This window comes from Bos javanicus, chromosome 11 (assembly GCF_032452875.1).
Source record: "Bos javanicus breed banteng chromosome 11, ARS-OSU_banteng_1.0, whole genome shotgun sequence".
In the NCBI taxonomy this organism is placed as follows: Eukaryota; Metazoa; Chordata; class Mammalia; order Artiodactyla; family Bovidae; genus Bos; species Bos javanicus.
In genome coordinates, this window is record NC_083878.1 from 67,147,340 (window position 1) to 67,169,029 (window position 21,690).

Genomic DNA, 21,690 nt, shown 5'->3' on the forward strand with positions numbered 1-21,690 from the left:
GTTCAGGGAAGGCAGGCTCAGAAGTGCCTGCTGTGGAAAAAAATATTTGGGTCTGGGATCCAGGGAGGACAAAAGAAGGGGCAGAGATAACATTCAGGGCAATGGACCCATGAAGGGAAGAGACACAGCTGCAGAACAGTTCTGGGACAGGGAGTGTCCTAAAGTTGAGATCCTGAGTCCTAAGATTTATGGAGGCATCCAGAAGGTAAAGGGGCTAAAGGAGAAAATCCAAGGGGAGGGAGAGAGGAGGGTGGGGTGAAATTTGAAAACAGTCATAGAGAACATATAAATACAATCATAATTGAATCTACGAATGTGAAACAAGTGGTGCATGGATGAAGCAGTCCAAATGCACATGAGTATCAAACTCTGGAGGAAAAAAAACTAATTAATAACAATCAAAGAGGAGTTCCCTGGTGATCCAGTGGTTAAAAATCCACCTGCCAATGCAGGCGACACAGGTTTGATCCCTGGTCTGGGAAGATTCCACATGCCTTGGGGCAACTAAGCCCCTGCATCACAACTACTGAAGCCCAAGTGTGCAGAGCCCACAAACCCCAACAAGGGAAGCCACCACAAAGCCTGCATCCCACAGCTGGAGAGCAGACCTGCTCCAAGGAGCCAGGGGCAGCCGGCACACAGCAGCAAAGACCTGGTGCAACCAAAAACAGTTAGTAACAGATGAGCTTCCTTTTGAAAAAATATTTATATTAAAAAAATGAAACAAGAGTATCAAAAAGAGAATTGGTTTGTGGGCCAAAATGATGTTATTGATTTCTATTTTTCATTTGCTTAGAGATTAGGGAAGAAATACAAGTACACAGAGTGTGGGCAAAGCTTTGTTGTTGTTCAGTCACTAAGTTTTGTCCAACTCTTTGTGACTCCATGGACTGCAGCATGCCAGGCTTCCCTGACCTTCACTATCTCCCAGAGTTTGCTCAAACTCGTGTCCATTGAGTCAGTGATACCATCCAACCATCTCATCCTCTGTCACTCCCTTCTCCTTCTGCTCTCAATCTGTCCCAGCATCAGTGTCTTTTCCAATGAGTCGACTGGTCTCATCAGGTGGCCAAAGTATTGGAGCTTCAGATTCAGCATCAGTCCTTCCAATGAATATTCAAGGTTGATTTCCTTAAGGATTGACTAGTTTGATCTTCTTGCAGTCCAAGGGACTCTCAAGAGTCTTTTCCAGCATCACAGTTTGAAAGCATCTATTCTTTGACACTCAGCTTTCTTTATCATCCAACTCTCACATCCATACCTAACTACTGGGAAAAACATAGCTTTGACTGTACGGACTTTTGTTAGCAAAGTGATGTCTCTGCTTTTTAATCCAGTCTAGGTTTGTCATAGCTTTCCTTCCAAGGAGCAAATATCTTTTAATTTCATGGCTGTAGTCACCTTCCACAGAGATTTTGGAGCCCAGGAAAATAAAATCTGTTGCTGCTTCCGTTTTTTCCCCTTTTATTTGCTATGAAGTGATGGGACCAGATGTCATGATCTTAATTTTTTGAATGTTGAGTTTTAAGCCAGCTATTCACTCTCCTCTTTCACCCTCAAGAGGCTCTTTAGTTCTTCGTCACTTTCTGCTATTAAAGTGGTATCATCTGCATATCTGAGGTTGTTTATATCTCTCCCGGCAATCTTGATTCCAGCCTGTGATTCATACAGCACAGCGTTTCTCATGATGTACTCTGCACATAAGTTAAATAAGCAGGGTGACAGTATACAGCCTTGTCTTACTCCTTTCCCAATTTTCAACCAGTCCTTTGTTTCATGTAAGGTTCTAACTATTGCTTCTTGACCTGCATACAGGTTTCTCAGGAGACAGATAAGGTGGGCTGATATTCTCATCTCTTGAAGAATTTTTCACAGTTTGTTGTGATCCACATGATCAGAGGCTTTAGCATAGTCAACAAAGCAAGAAGTAGATGCTTTTCTAGAATTCTTTTTCGTCTTCTATGATCAAATGAATGTTGGCAATTTGATCTCTGGTCCCCTGCCTTTTCTAAATCCAACTTGTACATCTGAAAGTTCTCAGTTCATGTACTGTGGAAGCCTAGCTTGAAGGATTTTAAGCATAACCTTATTAGCATGTGAAATAAACACCAACTGTACAGTAGTTTGAACAGCTTTTTGGCATTGCCTTTCTTTGGTATTGAAATGAAAACTGACCTTTTCCAGTCCTGTAGTCACTATTGAGTTTTTCAAATTTGCTGACATATTGAGTGCAACACCTTAACAACATGCATCTTTTAGGATTTGAAATAGCTCAGCTAGAATTTGATCACCCACACTAGCTTTGTTTGTAGTAATGCTTCCTAAGACCCACTTGACTTCAGACTCCATGATATCAGCTCTGTGCAAGTGACCACACCATTGTGGTTATTTGGGTCATTAAGACCTTTTTTGTATAGTTCCTCTGTGTATTCTTGCCACCTCTTCTTAATCTCTTTTGCTTCTGTTAGGTCCTTACCATTTCTGTCCTTTATCATGCCCATCCTTGCATGAGATGTTCTGTGATATCTCCAATTTTCTTGAAGAAATCTCTAGTATTTTCCATTCTATTGTTTTCCACTGTGTCTTTTCACAATTCATTGAAGAAAGTTCTTATCTCTCCTTGCTATTCTCTGGAACTCTGCATTCAATTGGGTATGTTTTTCCCTTTCTTCCTTGCTTTTTGCTTCTGTTCTTTCCTCGGCTATGTGTAAAGCCTCCTCAGACAATCACTTTGCCTTCTTGAATTCTTTTTCTTTGGGATGGTTTTGGTTACTGCCTCCTGTATAATGTTAGGAACCTCCGTCCTCAGTTTTTTGGGCACTCTGTCTACCAGATATAATTCCTTGAACCTATTCATCACCTCTGCTGTATCATAAGGGATTTGATTTAGGTCATATCTGAATGACTTAGTCATTTTCCTTAGCTTTACTAATTAAAAAAGTCATTCCCCAGTTGTGATGCCTGCTGAGTTCTACAAAGCTGGAAAGATTAACTAAATATCAGCACCATGACAGGGATGAATACAGAGGCCTGCGCTCCAGGCAGGAACTAGAAACTGTAAAACAAGGATGAGGAAGTTTCTGGTTTGCAGCAAGTGGTAAGTCCATTACAGAAGAAATCAAAGAGTGACTAGCAAACACCAAGTACAACAAGGGATCCAGTCAAGGGAGCTGGGCTCATGCCAGAGGCTCCAGGATGCAAGATAAAAGGCAAACAGCTTCGCAGATGCCTGGCTTTCTTTTCCTTTTTCTTCACCCCCTACCCTCAAATCCAGGGGCAGAAATATTAATGATGTCTTGGCTAACCTTATAATTGCCCTATAATTGGCATCTATAAAAAGGCTCATTTTTTTCTTGTTGAATCCGCTATGCTCTTCAAAATTTAATTGCCTTCCTCATTCACATTATTATTAAATTGTTGATTTCATAATTTGCCTTTAAATTTAACAATCATTTACTATGTACTCACTACGTGTTGACCACTGCTAAGTATTCAAGGAGATAGAGCGATGAATGATATATCAAGAGTGGCACCCATTCACTCACCTTCTTAATGTATATATTTTTGTGCATATTCTCTGTGCCAGGTACTGCTCTCAGTATTTTATATCAGAGCTGCAGCAGAAAGTAAAGGAGCCTCTAAACTTATGAAGTTTATGGTCTAGTGACATGAATGTGTCATTTAATGACCAGATCAAACAACTATACAATTAAACATAGCACAGCAAAGAGTATAAATAGCAAAGTAAGGCCCAAGCATGGAATTATGAGATTGTGAAGAAGTGGTCACATGTGGCTAGGAGTGATGGCAGGGTGGGGAGTGGGGCACTGTTTAAATTGGCCTTAAAGAATGGGCAAGAGGAAGAGGCCAGGTAAGGAGTCTCTGGTATGGACCAAGGATTGGAGTCCAGAAAGCATGCGCTCCATATGGGGAACAGTGGACAGCCACCTTTGGTTGGCATCTTGGCATAGGCTGAAAGAAGTGGAAGACAGGACTGCAAAGATTAGGCGGTGGGGGCGGGGGGAGGGGCAAACCATGGAAATCTTCAGGTGACTTTGGAAAAGTGAAGTAGTAAGACTACAAAAGTTTGTGGAATGGATTGGAAGATAGAAGAGAGAATGTTGGGTGAAAAAGAAGTGCTTCCTAAACTTTTTTTTGGCCAATGTGCATTCCTTAATGAGACTTGATTGTTTGGATATATTGATTTTTCCTTTGTGCACATGGCTTTTGTTCTTTGCAGAAATAAATACAGATTTCATTATATAGCTATACAGTTATTTGTTAACAAACTTATATATCAGTATTTTTAATGGCTGAATAATACTCATATAGACATGTGATATCTATATGTATATATATAATATTTATATATATATATGTGTGTATGTGTGTGTGTGTGTGTGTGTATATATATATATATAGCTTATTGTTTTGTTGTTAAGTCATATCTGACTCTTTGCAACCCCATGGAATGTAGCCTGCCAGGCTCCTCTGTCCAAGGGATTTGCCAGGGAAGAATACTCCAGTGGGTTGTCATTTCCTTCTCCAGAAGATCTTCCTGACCAAGGAATTAATTCCCTGCATTGGCAGGGAAATTCTTTACTGCTAAGCCGCCAGTGAAGCCATATATATATATATGGCTTTTAATCACATTTTTATATTCATTCATTGAATGACAAACCTAGACAATGTATTAAAAAGCAGAGATAGCACTTTGAGAACAAAGGTCCATAGAGTCAAAGCTATTTTTAAATAAATATTAAAAAAAACTAAGATCACGGCATCCAGCCCCGTTCAGTTCAGTTCAGTTCAGTTCAGTCGCTCAGTCGTGTCCAACTCTTTGTGACCCCATGAATCACAGCACGCCAGGCCTCCCTGTCCATCACCAACTCCCGGAGTTCACTCAGACTCACATCCATCGAGTCAGTGATGCCATCCAGCCATCTCATCCTCTGGCGTCCCCTTCTCCTCCTGCCCCCAATCCCTCCCAGCATCAGAGTCTTTTCCAATGAGTCAACTCTTCACATGAGGTGGCCAAAGTACTGGAGTTTCAGCTTTAACATCATTCCTTCCAAAGAAATCCCAGGGCTGATCTCCTTCAGAATGGACTGGTTGGATCTCCTTGCAGTCCAAGGGGCTCTCAAGAGTCTTCTCCAACACCACAGTTCAAAAGTATCAATTCTTTGGCGCTCAGCTTTCTTCATAGTCCAACTCTCACATCCATACATGACCACAGGAAAAACCATAGCCTTGACTAGACGGACCTTTGTTGGCAAAGTAATGTCTCTGCTTTTCAATATGCTATCTAGGTTGGTCATAACTTTCCTTCCAAGGACTAAGCATCTTTTAATTTCATGGCTGTAGTCACCATCTGCAGTGATTTTGGAGCCCAAAAAAATAAAGTCTGACACTGTTTCCACTGTTTCCCCATCTATTTCCCATGAAGTGATGGGACCGGATGCCATGATCTTCATTTTCTGAATGTTGAGCTTTAAGCCAACTTTTTCACTCTCCACTTTCACTTTCATCAAGAAGCTTTTTAGTTCCTCTTCACTTTCTGCCATAAGGGTGGTGTCATCTGCATACCTGAGGTTATTGATATTTCTCCAGGCAATCTTGATTCCAGCTTGTGCTTCTTCCAGCCCAGAGTTTCTCATGATGTACTCTGCATAGAAGTGAAATAAGCAGGGTGACAATATACAGCCTTGATGTACTCCTTTTCCTATTTGGAACCAGTCTGTTGTTCCATGTCCAGTTCTAACTGTTGCTTCCTGACTTGCATACAGGTTTCTCAAGAGGCAGGTCAAGTGGTCTGGTATTCCCATCTCTTTCAGAATTTTCCAGAGTTTATTGTGATCCACACAGTAAAAGGCTTTGGCTTAGTCAATAAAGCAGAAATAGATGTTTTTCTGGAACTCTCTTGCTTTTTCCATGATCCAGCGGATGTTGGTATTTGGTCTCTGGTTCCTCTGCCTTTTCTAAAACCAGCTTGAACATCTGGATGTTCATGGTTCACATAGTGCTGAAGCCTGGCCCCATTACTTCATGGCAAATAGAAGGGGAAAAGGTGAAAGTAGTGACAGATTTCCTCTTCTTGGGCTCTAAAATCACTGTGGATGGTGACTGCAGCCATGAAATCAGAAGATGACTGCTTCTTAGCTGGAAAGCTATGACAAACCTAGACAGTGTTTTGAAAAGCAGAGACATTACTCTGCCAACAAAGGTCTGTATAGTCAAGGCTATGGTCTTCCCACTGGTCATGTATGGTTGTGAGAGCTGGACTGTAAAGAAGGCAAAGCACCAAAGAAATGATGCCTTCGAACTGTGGTGCTGGAGAAGACCCCTGAGAGTCCCTTGGACAGCAAAGAGATCATATCAGTCAATTTTAAGGGAAATCAACCCTGAATACTCTTTGGAAGGACTGATGCTGAAGCTGAAGCTCCACTATTTTGGTCACCTGATGCAAACAGCCAACTCATTGGAAAAGTCCTTGATGCTGTGAAAGATTGAGGGCAGAAGGAGAAGAGGGCATCAGACGATGAGATGGCTGGATGGCATCACCAATGCAATGGACATGAACTTGGGTAAATTTCGGGAGATGGTGGGGGACATGAAACCCTGGTGTGCTGCAGTCTATGGTGTCGCAAAGAGTTGAACATTACTGGGTGCTGGAACAACAATCCTAAAATGTATGAGGTGATATCTCATTGTGGTTTTCATTTGCATTTCCCTGTGATTTGTGATGTTGAGCACCTTTTCATATACCTATTGGCCACGTAAATGTCTTTCTTCCTCAGAAAAATATCTCTTCAGTTTCTTTGTCCATTTTTTTAAACTGGATCATTTCCCTTTTGCTATTGAATTGTATAACTTCTTCAGATATATTGAATAACTCCTATTTAGATATATACTTTGCAAATAGTTTCTCCCATTCTGTAGGTTGTCTTTTTAATTTATTGATAGTTTCCTTTGCAGTACAGAAGGTCTTTAGCTTTTCTTTGCCTGTGTTTTTGGTGTGGTGTCCAAGAAAGCATTGCCAAAACCAATATCAAGGATCTTTCCTCCTATGTTCTCTTCTAGAAGTTTTACTATTTCAGGTCGTAACATTTAAGTCTTTGGTCCCAAAGAGCCAAAGAAATTCCGAGGAAGAAGAACAAAGCTGGAGACATAAAACTTTCTGATTTCAAACTATATTACACATCTAGAGTAATCAAAACAGTGTGGTACTAATTGATGCTGGGAGGGATTGGGGTCAGGAGGAGAAGGGGATGACAGAGGATGAGATGGTTGGATGGCATCACTGACTCAATGGACATGGGTTTGGGTGGACTCCAGGAGTTGGTGATGGACAGGGAGGCCTGGCGTGCTGCAGTTCATGGGGTTGCAAAGAGTCGGACACGACTGAGTGACTGCACTGAACTGAACTGAACATAAAAATAGGAGCATATATCAGTGGAACAGAACAGCAACCAATGCATGTTCAGTCAACAAATTTTTGACAAAGGCACCAAGAACATACAGTGGATAAAGGATAATGTAGTCAATAAATCCTGTTGGGAAAAATGCATAACCACGTACCCCAAAATGAAAGTCATTCTTTCATTGCATTTTACTTATTCAGCCAATAACTACTGAGCATGTGCTCTGTGCGTGGTGTTTTTGAAGTACTGATAGCAATTGAGATTATATTATCTGAGCCCTGGGTGACCTGATAGTCCCCAGGGCCCACTTAGTTCATGCTCTCATTGAAAATTCACAGGAAGTACTGTAAGAACTGAGCTGTCTGTCTTCCACTTTAATCATTCCAGTGCCCAACCTCATCCATATACTTCATCTTTATCTCTGAAGAAATACGTTCATTTGATTATGACTTTTTGGAATTTGGTCCAGGTAGTTGAGTCACAACCAGTTAAGGGCTTGATAAAAACATAAGAAAATGTTTGAAAAAGCCTGAGTTAGTGTTGTCTAGTCATAGAATGTTCTATGTCTCAGGAGATCCAGGGCTGCTCAAATGGTCCTTCATGGAAAAAGTCACCCTGAAACAAAGGCTGGGAGGAGAAAGACAAATCATAGAGTGGAAGCAAAATATCAGAATATCAGGAAGTCAGCCAGAGGTAGATCTTTGAAGAGATTAAATGAGGTCAGCTTGGTGGGTGGGCAGAAGGCATTACAGGACCAACCATGTGATTTGGGGTTTGGATGAAGAACTGGACTAGTCTGCTCTCCAATCTAATCTTGTGGTTACAGTTCAACTCTTTTGGTTTCATAAGGTTTTTCTCAACCACCTCCACTATTAGTAAAGAACTTCTCTGGACTGGGAAATAGAAATGGTAAACACTGATTTTGTATCGGGACCATTTGGTGAGATCTACTATTTGCAATCCTTCCTTGACTGTTAATGTCATGGGCACGCCAGCCCACAAAGCCTTGTTCTTTGCCATGTTTGCCTTATGTAACCAGTGGAGGTATTTGAGTAAAAGGAAAATATTAGAAGTAGTTAAAGAAAAGTGATAGCAGTGATTACATAAACTTGCCTTTCCCCCCCCTAATGGTATTCAGATTATGATTAATTTTCCAGAATCTTTTACCATGGCAGTAGTTGAAAGGTCCAAGACTATATAAACCAGACTTAGAAAGCAAATAGGACATGAAAATTCTTTTATGCGTGAAGTTGCCTAGGTTCTGAGAAAGAGGCAATATGAAACACCTTGTAAGTATTTTTTCTGGTTTTGAATATAGTTAACTATGTTTTCAGAGCCAGAATAGCCAGGGAGCAGTTCCTTTTTCCCATTGACTCTTCAAATGAACCCTAAATAGAACTTCCAAATATTAACTTGGCACATAACTTCCCTGTTGGTAAGCCTCTCTTTTTTTAGAATATCAGAAAATGGGTCTGTCCCAAAAGAATTAATAGCTAGTTTCTTAAAAGGTCAACCATCTTTGGGGATTGAGTAGATATTCATATTTTGGGGTCTTTTCTTCCTAGATTCATCTTATTTATAAATTTCTAGCAAAGAAAGTTTCAGGTGTATTTAACACATGGCACTAATTCTAAGAAACATTTAATAGAATATTATTGCTGTCTGCATCACATGTTTTTCCTTGGTTAACCTCATTGCATTGTGGTTATTATTCAGAGAATAACTGTAGTCTTTTTCTTTGAAGATGTATCTCACATTCATGGTGTCATCACATGCAGAATACTGCATAGGATATTGTGGGGAAGGGGAGGAGGGGTTTCCTGTCGATTTCGGCTTAGGTTGTAAGTGCTCTTGAGCTGAGTGAGCCTTGAGCTGTGAGTGTAGGGAAAGAGTCTCCGCTACATTTATCTTAGCCAGTTCCCATCCTTCTAATTCTCTTTCACTTATTTTCTGGTGTCTGAAATGCCTCCAGTAGGTTAGGCAGGTCACAGCAGGAGCAAACGATTCCCTGCAAATATCTCAAGAACCACTCACCCTTGAGTCAAATCTATTTCAAAATAAGGTGTAAACAAGTGATGCATAATCTTTATGCTCAGGCAAGGTGGGAGAAACTGGAGGAGAGGAAATTGGAAGGATTATCAGATTCCAGAGGGGACAGAGAGGGGGTCCCCACTGGTTGGGAAGAAAGAAGGAGGTACAGAAAGGAAGATGGGGGACCTGAACTATCACTTATTTTACGACTTGACTTAAGATGGCCTTGCACTATGTGCAGATCAAGTGCTTGGTCAGGTTGCCTAATCTTTAGCCCAGTGATCGATAGCAGATGTAGCGCAAAACAAAAGGTATCTTTGAATGAACGATAAAGCTTTCCTTCTTGAGCAGCCAGTACATCCCATATAGAACACACGGAATGACAGTCTCCTGATGCATCTGGGGCCTCTAGGGCAAGAGACACTATGAAAGTTACAGATCTTTTAAAAAGGGTCCAACCCTCGGCTCACTCTGAGCCCCACGCCCTGGGCTCATCTGAGGCTAAGGGAGCCAGCCCTGTACACTGACATTTGTTTCCATTTCAGATTGTGCCTTCAATCCTTATGGTCCTTTTCCTAGCTCCATCTCTGGCCCTGATGGTAAGTGAGGGTGGAGAGGGTCCAACCTGTCTGGTCCTCCTGAAGCAGAAGTACTTCAAAGGTGATAATCTGGGGTGCTGTGTTGTGCTTAGTCACTCAGTCATGTCTGACTCTTAGCAACCCCATGGACTGTATCCCACCAGGCTCCTCTGTCTATGGGGATTCTCCAGGCAAGAATACTGGAGAGGGCTGTCATGCCCTCCTCCAAGGGACCCCCCCCCAACCCAGGGATTGAACCCAGGTGCCCTGCATTGCAGGTGGAATCTTTACCATCTGAGCCACCAGGGAATCTGGGGTGGCCTCCGTCAAATTTCTTGTGAGGACCCCTTTATACCTGCGAGAGACGGGCAATGCAGGAACTCTGGACTTAGGACTGTTCTCCTTGCTGCCTTCTCTTCTCCAGAACATCAGTGACAACCATCCTCTGGATGGATCTGTTGGGACCCAGAGCATCCATGTCAATGCCTTTCGAGGTATGGTCAGCATCCGAGACAACAATGTTTTGAGTGAATGGGATGGAGTCTTGGACTACGAGAATGTAAGATGTAGAACACGTTCATTACAATGCCAAAGAAAGCCTTGCCTGCTCCAAAATTTAGCCTCCTGCTTTTCCAGAGAGACGAGAACCCTGTCTACACAGGCCTCTCTAAGTTTAGGATCTTGAGGGAATACATCTCTCTTGGTAAGGAACCAGCTTTCGTGCATTTGCAGTGACTTGCTTTTGAGCCAGTGACCATAGGAAGAGCTTCTGAGATCTCTAGGGATCCAGCACGCTTTGTGTCCCTCTCCTGTGTTGACTTCACAGGGCTCCTGAAGGCCTCTGAAATAAGAGAGCTATTTTAAGAATCCTGATGTCCTCCAACTTGTATGTACCATAGAGGTTCTTTGGTCTTGCTCTCAGATTTTAATCAGTTTATTTCCAAAGCAGGAAAATAATTTATTTTCACTTTTAGAAATCTTGCTTCCACTTGCCCATGTGGTCAGGGATGGTGAGGCATGACCTGGAAGAAAGAAGCAGGATTGGGAAGAGAGGCTCCACAATAGAAAAGTTATATGACCAGAGACACGATGCAATCAGAGACATGATGCAATCAGAGACACGAGGCAACCAGAGACAGGATGCAGCTTTTGTGTGCTTCGGTTTCCTCATCTGCAAAGGAAAATCAATGGCTGCCTTTCCTACTAGAAAGGATTCAGAGGATTAAGTGAAGGAAAAGACCACAGCCCCCACTCCCTGGATGACCCTCTGCCATCCAGCCCCTGGTGTTCGGAAGCCCCGCTCCTACTTTCCCCACTCAGGACAGAATCCACAAACACAGGCTTTCTCTCTGCTATGCCTGGACCTCCCCAGACTCTGTCCTCCCCATTCTTCACCTGACCCACTCCTGATTTCCTGGAGGACACAGCTCCCGAGTCTTCTTACAGGACATGCAGGCCAGGGATTTGTAACTCTGTTTTAAGCCATAAAGACTTTTGTTCCAACGAAGATTTCGCAAAATTCCACCTGATGGAACAGAAGTCAGAACCCTAGAAGGTGAGGGAGATGGGCTCAGTGTCAGACTCAGCTGGAGAATCGTTGCTTTACTCCAAAGCTCAGAGAGGCCGAAGGTCAGGTCCAAGGCTACGTTGGGGGCAGTTAGTCACAAATCGAGGACCGGGATCTGACCCTAGAGGTCTAAGCCCAGGCTCCTCCTCATCTTGTAAACCCAGAAGGGACACTAACTCACACACTGGCTTCACAGGCAGGCGTTATCTGTCTCATTTGTTCAGGACATCCCCCTGGAGAGAGTCTACTTTTCCTGCTTTGCAGATGGGGAAGCTGAGGGTCGTGGAGGCGGCTGAGGACCATGAACAGAACTGTCACTGCAGCCGACCCCCTGTCCCTCCAGTCCCCCAGTCTGTTAGTGGTACACAGAGTGCCCCAGGGGATACCCTCCGTGATGCCTGCAGCAGGGCCCCATGTGCAAGGCCAGTCCTGTGGCTGGCACTTTGCTCTGGTGCCCAGGGCCTGCTCTGCCAGGATGCTCCACACCACAGTCTGAAGGACAGCTATGTGCAGCTCTGTTGACAAGTAGGAGCCCCTGTATTGTGACTAAATGAATGACAGGGTTCTGCTGTGTTGCTTTAAGGCCCTCTTGGTGGCTAAGTTGTTTAGCAAGATGGCCTGTGTCCTGGCCAAGATGGATGAAGCTGTCTTCCCAACTTTGGATGACATTGTTAAGGCCCTGGACCACCAGGTAAGTGAGATCAGCTCACTGGAGTCCCCTCCTAGTTTGGTGTTTTTGAACTCTACGTTCTGACCTCCTAAGATGATGCTGTACATGCTGGGGAATTCATTTCATACTTGATCTTAACGCCCATGGAATTCCATCTTCGTGCAAAGGACTCCAAGTCCAATCCGTGGCCTATTTAAGTCACAGCACATTAATGAAAATGAACCTTTGCATTCCATGCAATGACATAATTTTGATGTATTCCAAAAGGGTGTGAACTACACGTTAGTGAATATGAATTATTAAAGTGAAATACTAGAGTATTTTCATTCTCATACCTCCTCTCCTCCCCTGCAGACCCTTTAAGCTCATACACACATAATATCTTTAGTTGAAAATGAGTTTAGGACTCCTGAAACTCTCTTCCTGTCTCTTAAATGCCAAGGGTTGTCAGATAAATTAAAAAATCAGCAGGAAGCCCTTGGGAAGTCATTGAAATCTGGCATCATTTTGCTTAAATAACCAACCCAGCACATTTGGGCTGTGTCCCTGATGTCCATGGCAGCAGGGCTGCTGATTCCTGGGGAAGAAAATGCCTTTGGATCACATAAAAATAAAATAATTTGTCACTTTTTAAAAAGAGAGGTAATAAGTATTCCCCTCATCTGATTTATAACAAGTAAAAAGCATAATATAAATGAAGACCATAACTTAAAATGTATTGTATATCATTATTAGAAAGAGAATAGCACAGGAGTCTGGAAGCGCTGAGAATTCAAGGGCGAAAGGAGTACAGATTGAGTCACAGAGGCACACAGACTTTTCTGGAATAATTTTGCCACCTTGTGGTCAGATAGAATATTGCTATTAGAGAGGAAACAAGGGCTAGTGCAGGTTCAAGGCTATTTTTGGACATCCAGTGCCCCCGTGCACTGGAATAGGTTTCTCACGCTTCCTCCTTGCTGGGCCACCTCTACCTGCTGTCTCACCCTTTTGAAATGTCACATCTTCCAGGCTCCAAAGCATTATCCATCTACTCACGGCCTGACCTACACTGTTTTACCCAGCCGGGTCAAGAACTTAGCCCAGTTCGGAGCACCCATCAAGGACATGTGCCGAGCAGTCCCCACTTATTTTGCCCAACAGCAAAAAGAAGGTACATGAATCACTTACCTAGAAACTCAAGACCACAGGTGAGGCAAGAGGTGTGGAATGGTTTTTAGGTCCTTGACAAATTCTAATGACACTTTTCAGGTCTATTCCATTTCTTTGCAATTGGGTATAAAAATAATGGGGCCTGAGATGTATTTCCCTCTGGTGGTAGAGATGACTTCCGATTACTGAGAACAGGAAGCAGAGTGAACTTAGCTTTACCAAATGGTTGAGGACAGTCATTTTGCCACTGAAAACTGACAGCTGGTGGATACTCTCAGCTGACCCAAAGTTTCAGCCTCCCCTCCCTTCCCCCCACCCCAGCAGCACAGTGCCTGGAATCCCCCATGGAGGCCCATGGCTCTGGAGAATCTCAGTCCTCCTCTTTATCAGGCGGCCCAGATGCTGTAAAGCAAGACTCTGACAGTTATAGACTACACTTTGGGAAAGAAATGTCTTAGTGGCTGGCATCCCTGATGGGGATACAGTGGGATCAGTGTCTACCAGCTTGGGAAGTTACCAGATAAGAATAGAATCTCCCTGGTGCTCCAGAAAGAGTCAATAACCACTTCCCATTACACTGTTGTCTGTCAACTACATCTGAGTATAAACTAACCCAGTGAACAAGGCTTCTTCATAACGAGAACTTCCAGCAGGAAAACAAAGAGAACTTGAGAGGCTGGGGGGCTAAAGAGGATGATTCAGTTCAGTTCAGTCGCTCAGTCATGTCCGACTCTTTGCGACCCCATGAATCCCAGCATGCCAGGCCTCCCTGTCCATCACCAATTCCCAGAGTTCACTCAGACTCACGTCCATCGAGTCAGTGATGCCATCCAGCCATCTCATCCTCTGTCGTCCCCTTCTCCTCCAGCCCCCAATGCCTCCCAGCATCAGAGTCTTTTCCAATGAGTCAACTCTTTCATGAGGTGGCCAAAGTACTGGAGTTTCAGCTTTAGCATCATTCCTTCCAAAGAAATCCCAGGGCTGATCTCCTTCAGAATGGACTGGTTGGATCTCCTTGCAGTCCAAGGGACTCTCAAGAGTCTTCTCCAACACCACAGTTCAAAAGCATCAATTCTTCGGCACTCAGCCTTCTTCATAGTCCAACTCTCACATCCATACATGACCACAGGAAAAACAATAGCCTTGACTAGACGAACCTTTGTTGGCAAAGTAACGTCTCTGCTTTTGAATACGCTATCTAGGTTGGTCATAACTTTCCTTCCAAGGAGTAAGCGTCTTTTAATTTCATGGCTGCAGTCATCATCTGCAGTGATTTTGGAGCTCAAAAATATAAAGTCTGACACCGTTTCCACTGTTTCCCCATCTATTTCCCATGAAGTGGTGGTACCGGATGCCATGATCTTCATTTTCTGAATGTTGAGCTTTAAGCCAACTTTTTCACTCTCCACTTTCACTTTCATCAAGAGGCTTTTTAGTTCCTCTTCACTTTCTGCCGTAAGGGTGGTGTCATCTGCATATCTGAGGTTACTGATATTTCTCCAGGCAATCTTGATTCTAGTTTGTGCTTCTTCCAGCCCAGCATTTGTCATGATGTACTCTGCATATAAGTTAAATAAGCAGGGTGACAATATACAGCCTTGAGAACTCCTTTTCCTATTTGGAACCAGTCTGTTGTTCCATGTCCAGTTCTAACTGTTGCTTCCTGACCTGCATACAGGTTTCTCAAGAGGCAGGTCAGGTGGTCTGGTATTCCCATCTCTTTCAGAATTTCCCACCGTTTATTGTGATCCACACAATCAAAGGCTTTGGCATAGTCAATAAAGCAGAAATAGATGTTTTTCTGGAACTCTCTTGCTTTTTCCATGATCCAGCGGATGTTGGCAATTTGATCTCTTGTTCCTCGACCTTTTCTAAAACCAGCTTGAACATCAGGAAGTTCACGGTTCACGTATTGCTGAAGCCTGGCTTGGAGAATTTTGAGCATTACTTTACTAGCATGTGAGATGAGTGCAATTGTGCGGTAGTTTGAGCATTCTTTGGCATTGCCTTTCTTTGGGATTGGAATGAAAACTGACCTTTTCCAGTCCTGTGGCCACTGCTGAGTTTTCCAAATTTGCTGGCATATTGAGTGCAGCACTTTCACAGCATCATCTTTCAGGATTTGAAATAGCTCAACTGGAATTCTATCACCTCCACTAGCTTTGTTCGTAGTGATGCTTTCTAAAGCCCACTTGACTTCACATTCCAGGATGTCTGGCTCTAGGTCAGTGAGCACACCATTGTGATTATCTGGGTCGTGAAGATCTTTTTGTACGGTTCTTCTGTGTATTCTTGCCATCTCTTCTTAATATCTTCTGCTTCTGTTAGGTTCATACCATTTCTGTCCTTTATCGAGCCCATCTTTGCATGAAATGTTCCCTTGGTTATCTCTAATTTTCTTGAAGAGATCTCTAGTCTTTTCCAGTCTGTTGTTTTCCTCTATTTCTTTGCATTGATTGCTGAGGAAAGCTTTCTTATCTCTTCTTGCTATTCTTTGGAACTCTGCATTCAGATGCTTATATCTTTCCTTTTCTCCTTTGCTTTTTGCGTCTCTTCTTTTCACAGCTATTTGTAAGGCCTCCTCAGATAGCCATTTTGCTTTTTTGCATTTCTTTTCCATGGGGATGGTCTTGATCCCTGTCTCCTGTACAATGTCACAAACCTCATTCCATAGTTCATCAGGCACTCTATCTATCAGATCTAGGCCCTCAAATATATTTCTCACTTCCACTGTATAATCATAAGGGATTTGATTTAGGTCATACCTGAATGGTCTAGTGGTTTTCCCTACTTTCTTCAATTTAAGTCTGAATTTGGCAATAAGGGGTTCAGAAGGTGATTAAAGATCAATAAAAGAAATAGAAAAAAAGAATGTGGGACCCGTTATTGCAGCATTGATGAGATCTTCCATTTTGTTCCCAAGTCTCTGGTTAGTAACGTTGTCTTGAGCATCACACCTCATCTAGGTGCAACTCATAATATATCCACTCTACTTTAGAGTCTTAGAGCAATTAAGTGATCTTTTAAATAAAACGCTTCTCTTTCTTTTTAAAGGTACTGCACTGGCTGTTGACCCAGATTCCTGTTTTGAAATCCAACTCCTGTCTTTCCTGGGACTCTCCATCTGTGGGGAGATACCTGGGCTCTGAACCTCCAGGTCAGCCACGTGAGGGGCAGACCTGTCTGGATTGGGGCCACTGACCTGACCCCAGAGCTCAGGGACCCAGCCCACCTCTGCCAATGGAAAGCTGCTCATTTCAGGCCTGATTACCCCTATCTTTTGACCCAAGATCCAGCTTTGTGACCTAGAAACTGAATACACTTTCTCCCTATTCTGTTGGCTTAGAACAATAAAGTTTCTTGCCTCCCTGATCTAACATATGAGCACTGCCTGCCTACACTATCCTCTCTAGAGTTACTGGACTCCCATCCACATGCTGTCCATACCATCACACACAAACAAGGCACAGAGGAGAACACGCCTCTCCTGGAAGGTCTCATTTCTAAGGGCCTCTCTTTGGTGTGTCCCTTGAAGAATTCCTGAAGAATCTGGGACACAAAGAAAGAAAGAACAAAAAGACATCAGCCATGGCCTGACTTAAGCTTTCAGGTCTGAGGTCACATCTCCATCTCCTGCAAATTGATGCTGTTCACTGTGGCCCAGCCTGTACAGTGAAAATCCCTAAGAGAGAGTTAACTGCATGAACAAGGCCTCTCAGACCTCTCTTTGGAACCGGTCTAAACCCCTTCATGGGAATCCCTAGTCAGCCCCACCCACAGCACCCAGAACATCCCTGACCTGCCTAAACCAGAATAAACAAGGAAAGAGTACTGGAAATACATAGACATCCACCAAAGGTCATGCTGGAGTTTGGAGTAAATAAAACAGGACTGGAATGGGAGGGATGGGGAGTGCTGAACCGCACATGCGCGTGGAGTAGACGGACTGGGGTGAATTTCAGCACTGATTTGCCACAGGCAGAGCTGGAGCTCAGCTCCGCTCTGCAAGGTCAAGATGTGATGTGACTTACAGTTACGAATGGAAAGGTGATTGTATGGGAAAGGCCCAGAATAAACCTCTAGCTGGATTTAAATAAGGTGTGGCTGGGTCGGCCAGGATCTCTGAAACTATGCATTTGGTCTCAAGCATCTTGTCAAGGATAAGGCTGGTGGAGATACCTGCACAGAGCATCCAGGCTGGAAGAATCAGACAGATGTGACAGATTAAGTCTTTTTCAACCAGAGGCCCACAAAGCATCGTCTTGCCCTCAAGGCTTGACCTAAAGTGTCCCTGGAGTTAAGTCCCCATGGCTATCAGTCCTTCCTTGACTAGTGTATGCTTTATCCCTGACATCTAGCCCCCAGCATCTTCAGGAGCAGTCTCTATCTGGTCCCAGGTGCCTGAGTCCCTGTTACAGTTACTGGACCCCTGCTGCCTACTGACTGGTTCTGGTATCTATCACATCTTCCCCTCTGGGCATCTGAGCTTCAGCTGTTTCTAAATTTCCCATCATCTCGGGGCTCCACCTGATCACTATAACATCGCAGTTACTTCCAGGAGACTTTAGACATCCCACCTCCCGACATCCACCATGTGTCTTTCCATCTGTTACCCTCCCCACAGACATTCTGCCAGCTAGACTGCTTTCCTTCAGGAAATTCTTGGTTCAAGGCCTGCCATGTTTGGCTATCATTGACTGGGCTGTAAGAGCTCTATACCAACTCTGAGAAACAACTAGCATAGTCCTCTAGACCAGAGATCCTCAATCTCTGGGATCTAATGCTTGATAATGCTTGATAATCTGAATTGGAACTCATGTAATAATAACAGAAATAAGGTGCACAATAAAGGTAATGCACTTGAATAATCCTGAAACACTCCCCCTGACTCCAGTCTGCAGAAAAATTGCCTTCCAGGAGACAAGTCCCTGGTGTTAAAAATGTTGGAGACCACTGCTCTAGACCTTACAGAACTTGTCAAGATAGATTTTGGTCCTTCGGGTCCTTCAGGCTCAATCTTCATCTCATAAAGAGTCTTCCATGTGTGCACCAGGATTTAGATATTTTAGGAAATGGGATTGGAAGGGGCAAAATTCCAAACTGTCATAGACTGGGTTACTTGTAAACAACAAACATTTATTTCTCACATTTTTAGAGAGTGGGAAGTCCAAGATCAAGGCACCAGCAAATCTGGTGTCTGATAAAAGCCCACTTCCTCATATGCGGACAGCCGTTTTCTCACCGTGTCCTAACATGGTAGAAGGTAAAAGGGAGCTCTCTAGGGCCTCTTTTATAGGAGACTAATCCCACAACATATGAATTTCAACATATGAATTTTAAGGAGCCATAAACATTCCTGTCTACAGCACCACCCTACTGATGACCATTGTAATATTTATCCTTAATCCATCACTCAGCGAAATTCACCACATTTGAATCTCAAGCCAGTACCCCTCACCCTGACCCAAACATATTCCATGTTATCAACACCACCAGCCTTCTGTTTAAGATGCAATCACATTAATATTCATAGCAAAGTGTTTTCCTCCATCTGTGACTGAAGAACCCAAGCTTCTCGCTAGGTCTTTTGCAATAATCTTTGAACTGGCTTATGAAACCACTCATCTTCTAAGCAGGGAAATCTTCTATTCTCTTTTCTTTTTTTCCCCCATTTCTTGGTACAGCTGCTGTCACTGACCTCTGTCTACATCTCCAATGCTGCCTCTTAGGTCTGGGCGGAAGGGACTGGGAACCCACAGCCCAAGGTGCTCTCAGCTGAGCAGTCACCACATCTGCCATGCCTCCACTGAGCATGCGCCCCGGGCAGACACTGCTGTCTCAGCCTCAGCGGGTCATGGACTTATCGTGAAATAGGAAAGCGTGTCTCCCCCTGGGGTTTGTTGTCAGTTGTTCGCACTGCTGCAACGTTTGCTCTGGTTTCTTCGAGCAAGTGTAGTGAGAAAAGACTTCTCTCTTCTTTTGCTTCTGCTCACAGCTCCCACTCACCACCCTGGAGCCTGAAGCTTGAGCCCTCTGGAGACTGGACTGGGGGCAAATCTGAGCACAAGACAGATGTCACAGGGTGTTCGTCACCACTCCTCCCATCTAGGACTTGCTGGGTATGACCATGTCCCAGTTCCCTCTTCCCTGAGCTTTCTATCTCCCTCAGCTTTGTCCTTATCTTCCTGCCAACATGCCGTGGAAGGATCATGTCTAAATCCCAGCTGGGAACTGCTCAAAATCCTCCTGCCAAGAAATCTCTGAGATTCTTGCAAAAATTCCACCCTTGCCCTTAGGCCTTTCTCAGGGAGGAGGCCCAAGATAGAGGTCAATTTCCCTGCCTCTGAGCTTGAAGAATGAGGCTCCAATGATAGGCTCCCTTGAGGGGAGTCTTGCTCCCTTCACTAGCCCTGCTCTTTCCACCCTAGAAGGAGGCTCCCCTACCTGTCCTCATCACGCCTGCCTCTCTGCAGCCTCAGGGATGAGCCAACTGGCCCCGAACCCCAGATCTGTGGGTCTGGGTGGGCAGGTTCACCAGCCGAGGGCAGTGACTGCCCAGAGCTTACTCCTTGGCTCCCTGCCCACTCCATGCTCTCAAATTCCCCAGGGGTCAGAGGGGGGCCCCTTGTCCTGCCGAGAATGTGCTGCTCCTCTTCTTCCTACTCCTGCCTGAGGTAGAAGGACCATCCTCACAGTTAAAACTATCTCTGCAGTTACTCCTATGAAGCAGCTTCATTGGCCTCATCAGGTGGGTGCTATTTACCTGGGCATCAAACTCAATATTCAGGAAACTAAGATCATGGTATCTGGTCCCATCATTTCGTGGCAAACAGATGGAGAAACAACGGAAACAGTGACAGACTTTCTTGGGCTCCAGAATCACTGCAGATGGTGACTGCAGCCATGAAATGAAAAGACACTTGCTCCTTGGGGGAAAAGCTATGACAAACCAAGACAGTCTATTAAAAAGCTCTAACCGAAAACCACTGATTTAGACTAATCATTATGGAAGCCTTGGAACTAAATAAGGAACATATTCCTTAAAATTGAAGGATCTTTTTAATGGCTACTTAAACAGGAAACGACTACTGTTGGCAGGAAAGATGTGAATGGGGAATAGGGATTAGGTAGTTGGTGGATTTGTTTTGTTTTGTTTTTGCTGTAGAGATTGGAAAATTCTGATCAACAATAGATGAGGAGGAGAATTTGCCAAGATTATGGGGTAGGAAGACCCTGTGCTCACCTCCTTCTACTGGCACATCAAAAATTACTTCTATGTACAGAGCAACTGTTGATAAGAATGATCTGAAGACTAGCAGAAAACATCCTTCTGGTGCTGGAGAAACTGGGCAACTACGTGGGAAAAAATGAGATTATAAGATTTTCTCACACCATACATGGAAAAAAAAAAAAAAAAACCTCTCAAAATGGGTTAGAGGCTTAAATATAAGACCTGAAAGTATAGAACTCCTAGAAGAAAATATAGGCAGAACACTTTGCCTATAAATCATAGCAATATTTTTGGATGTCTCCTAAGGCAAAAAAAGAAAAAGTAAAAATCAATAAAAGGGGCTTATTTAAACTTAAAAGCTCTTGCACAGCAAAGGGGACCATCAGCAAAACAAAAAGAGAACCTACTAAATGGGAGAAAATATTTGTAAATGATGCGGTTGAAAATTGGTTAATATCCACAGTATATAAACAACTCAATGTAGAAAAAAACAATTTAAAAATGGGCAGAAGACCTAAATAGACATTTTTCCAGGGACGATATGCATAGCCCAACTAACACATGAAAAAATGCTCAGAATTGCTAATCATCAAAGAAATGCAAATCCAAGCCACAGTGAGATATCACCACACACATATCAAAATGGCTATCATTGAAAACACCACAAATAACAAATGTTATTGTGGTGAAAAAGGAACACCTTGTACACTGTTGGTATGGATACAAATGACTGCAGCCACTATAAAGAAAAACAATATGAAGTTTTCTTAAAAAAACTAAAATAAAATTACCATATGACCCATCAATTTCACTCCCAGGTATATAGCTGAAAAAAGCAAAATGTTAATTCTAAAAGATATATGCACCCATATGTTCACTACAGCGTTAATTTCAATAATCAAGATATGAAATCAACCTAAGTGTCCACCCATAGATGAATAGAAAAATAAGATGTATATATGCAACGGCAACCCACTCCAGTACTCTTGCCTGGAAAATCCCATGGACGGAGGAGCCTGGTAGGCTGCAGTCCATGGGGT

The 21,690-nt window shown here is 43.4% G+C and overlaps 1 protein-coding gene and 2 long non-coding RNA genes across 3 annotated transcripts; 2 read left to right on the forward strand and 1 right to left on the reverse strand.

Moving 5' to 3' along the window:
• Positions 1–7,665: 7,665 nt before the first annotated feature.
• LOC133257242 (gastrokine-3-like) lies at positions 7,666–16,796 on the forward strand. Its single transcript, XM_061432858.1, has 6 exons — positions 7,666–8,710; positions 9,998–10,051; positions 10,455–10,589; positions 12,181–12,288; positions 13,279–13,420; positions 16,474–16,796. The coding sequence occupies exons 1-6, from the start codon at positions 8,699–8,701 to the stop codon at positions 16,566–16,568; spliced, it is 546 nt and encodes a 181-aa protein (XP_061288842.1). The 5' UTR covers positions 7,666–8,698; the 3' UTR covers positions 16,569–16,796.
• Positions 10,957–20,747, reverse strand: LOC133257243 (uncharacterized). The gene is made up of 4 exons (XR_009739466.1): positions 20,663–20,747; positions 16,867–16,968; positions 13,438–13,604; positions 10,957–11,052 (listed from the first exon to the last, which is right to left on the reverse strand). It is a non-coding gene; the product is annotated as an uncharacterized LOC133257243 (long non-coding RNA).
• On the forward strand, positions 11,052–11,698 carry LOC133257244 (uncharacterized). The gene is made up of 2 exons (XR_009739467.1): positions 11,052–11,256; positions 11,605–11,698. It is a non-coding gene; the product is annotated as an uncharacterized LOC133257244 (long non-coding RNA).
• Positions 20,748–21,690: the final 943 nt, after the last annotated feature.

What these genes read in the sequence shown, in the direction of transcription:
- LOC133257242 (XM_061432858.1), top strand. An exon ending in CTCCATCTCTGGCCCTGATG is followed by an intron (nt 10,052 to 10,454) that starts GTAAGTGAGGGT and finishes TCTCTTCTCCAG; the next exon opens with AACATCAGTGACAACCATCC. An exon ending in GAGTCTTGGACTACGAGAAT is followed by an intron (nt 10,590 to 12,180) that starts GTAAGATGTAGA and finishes TGTTGCTTTAAG; the next exon opens with GCCCTCTTGGTGGCTAAGTT.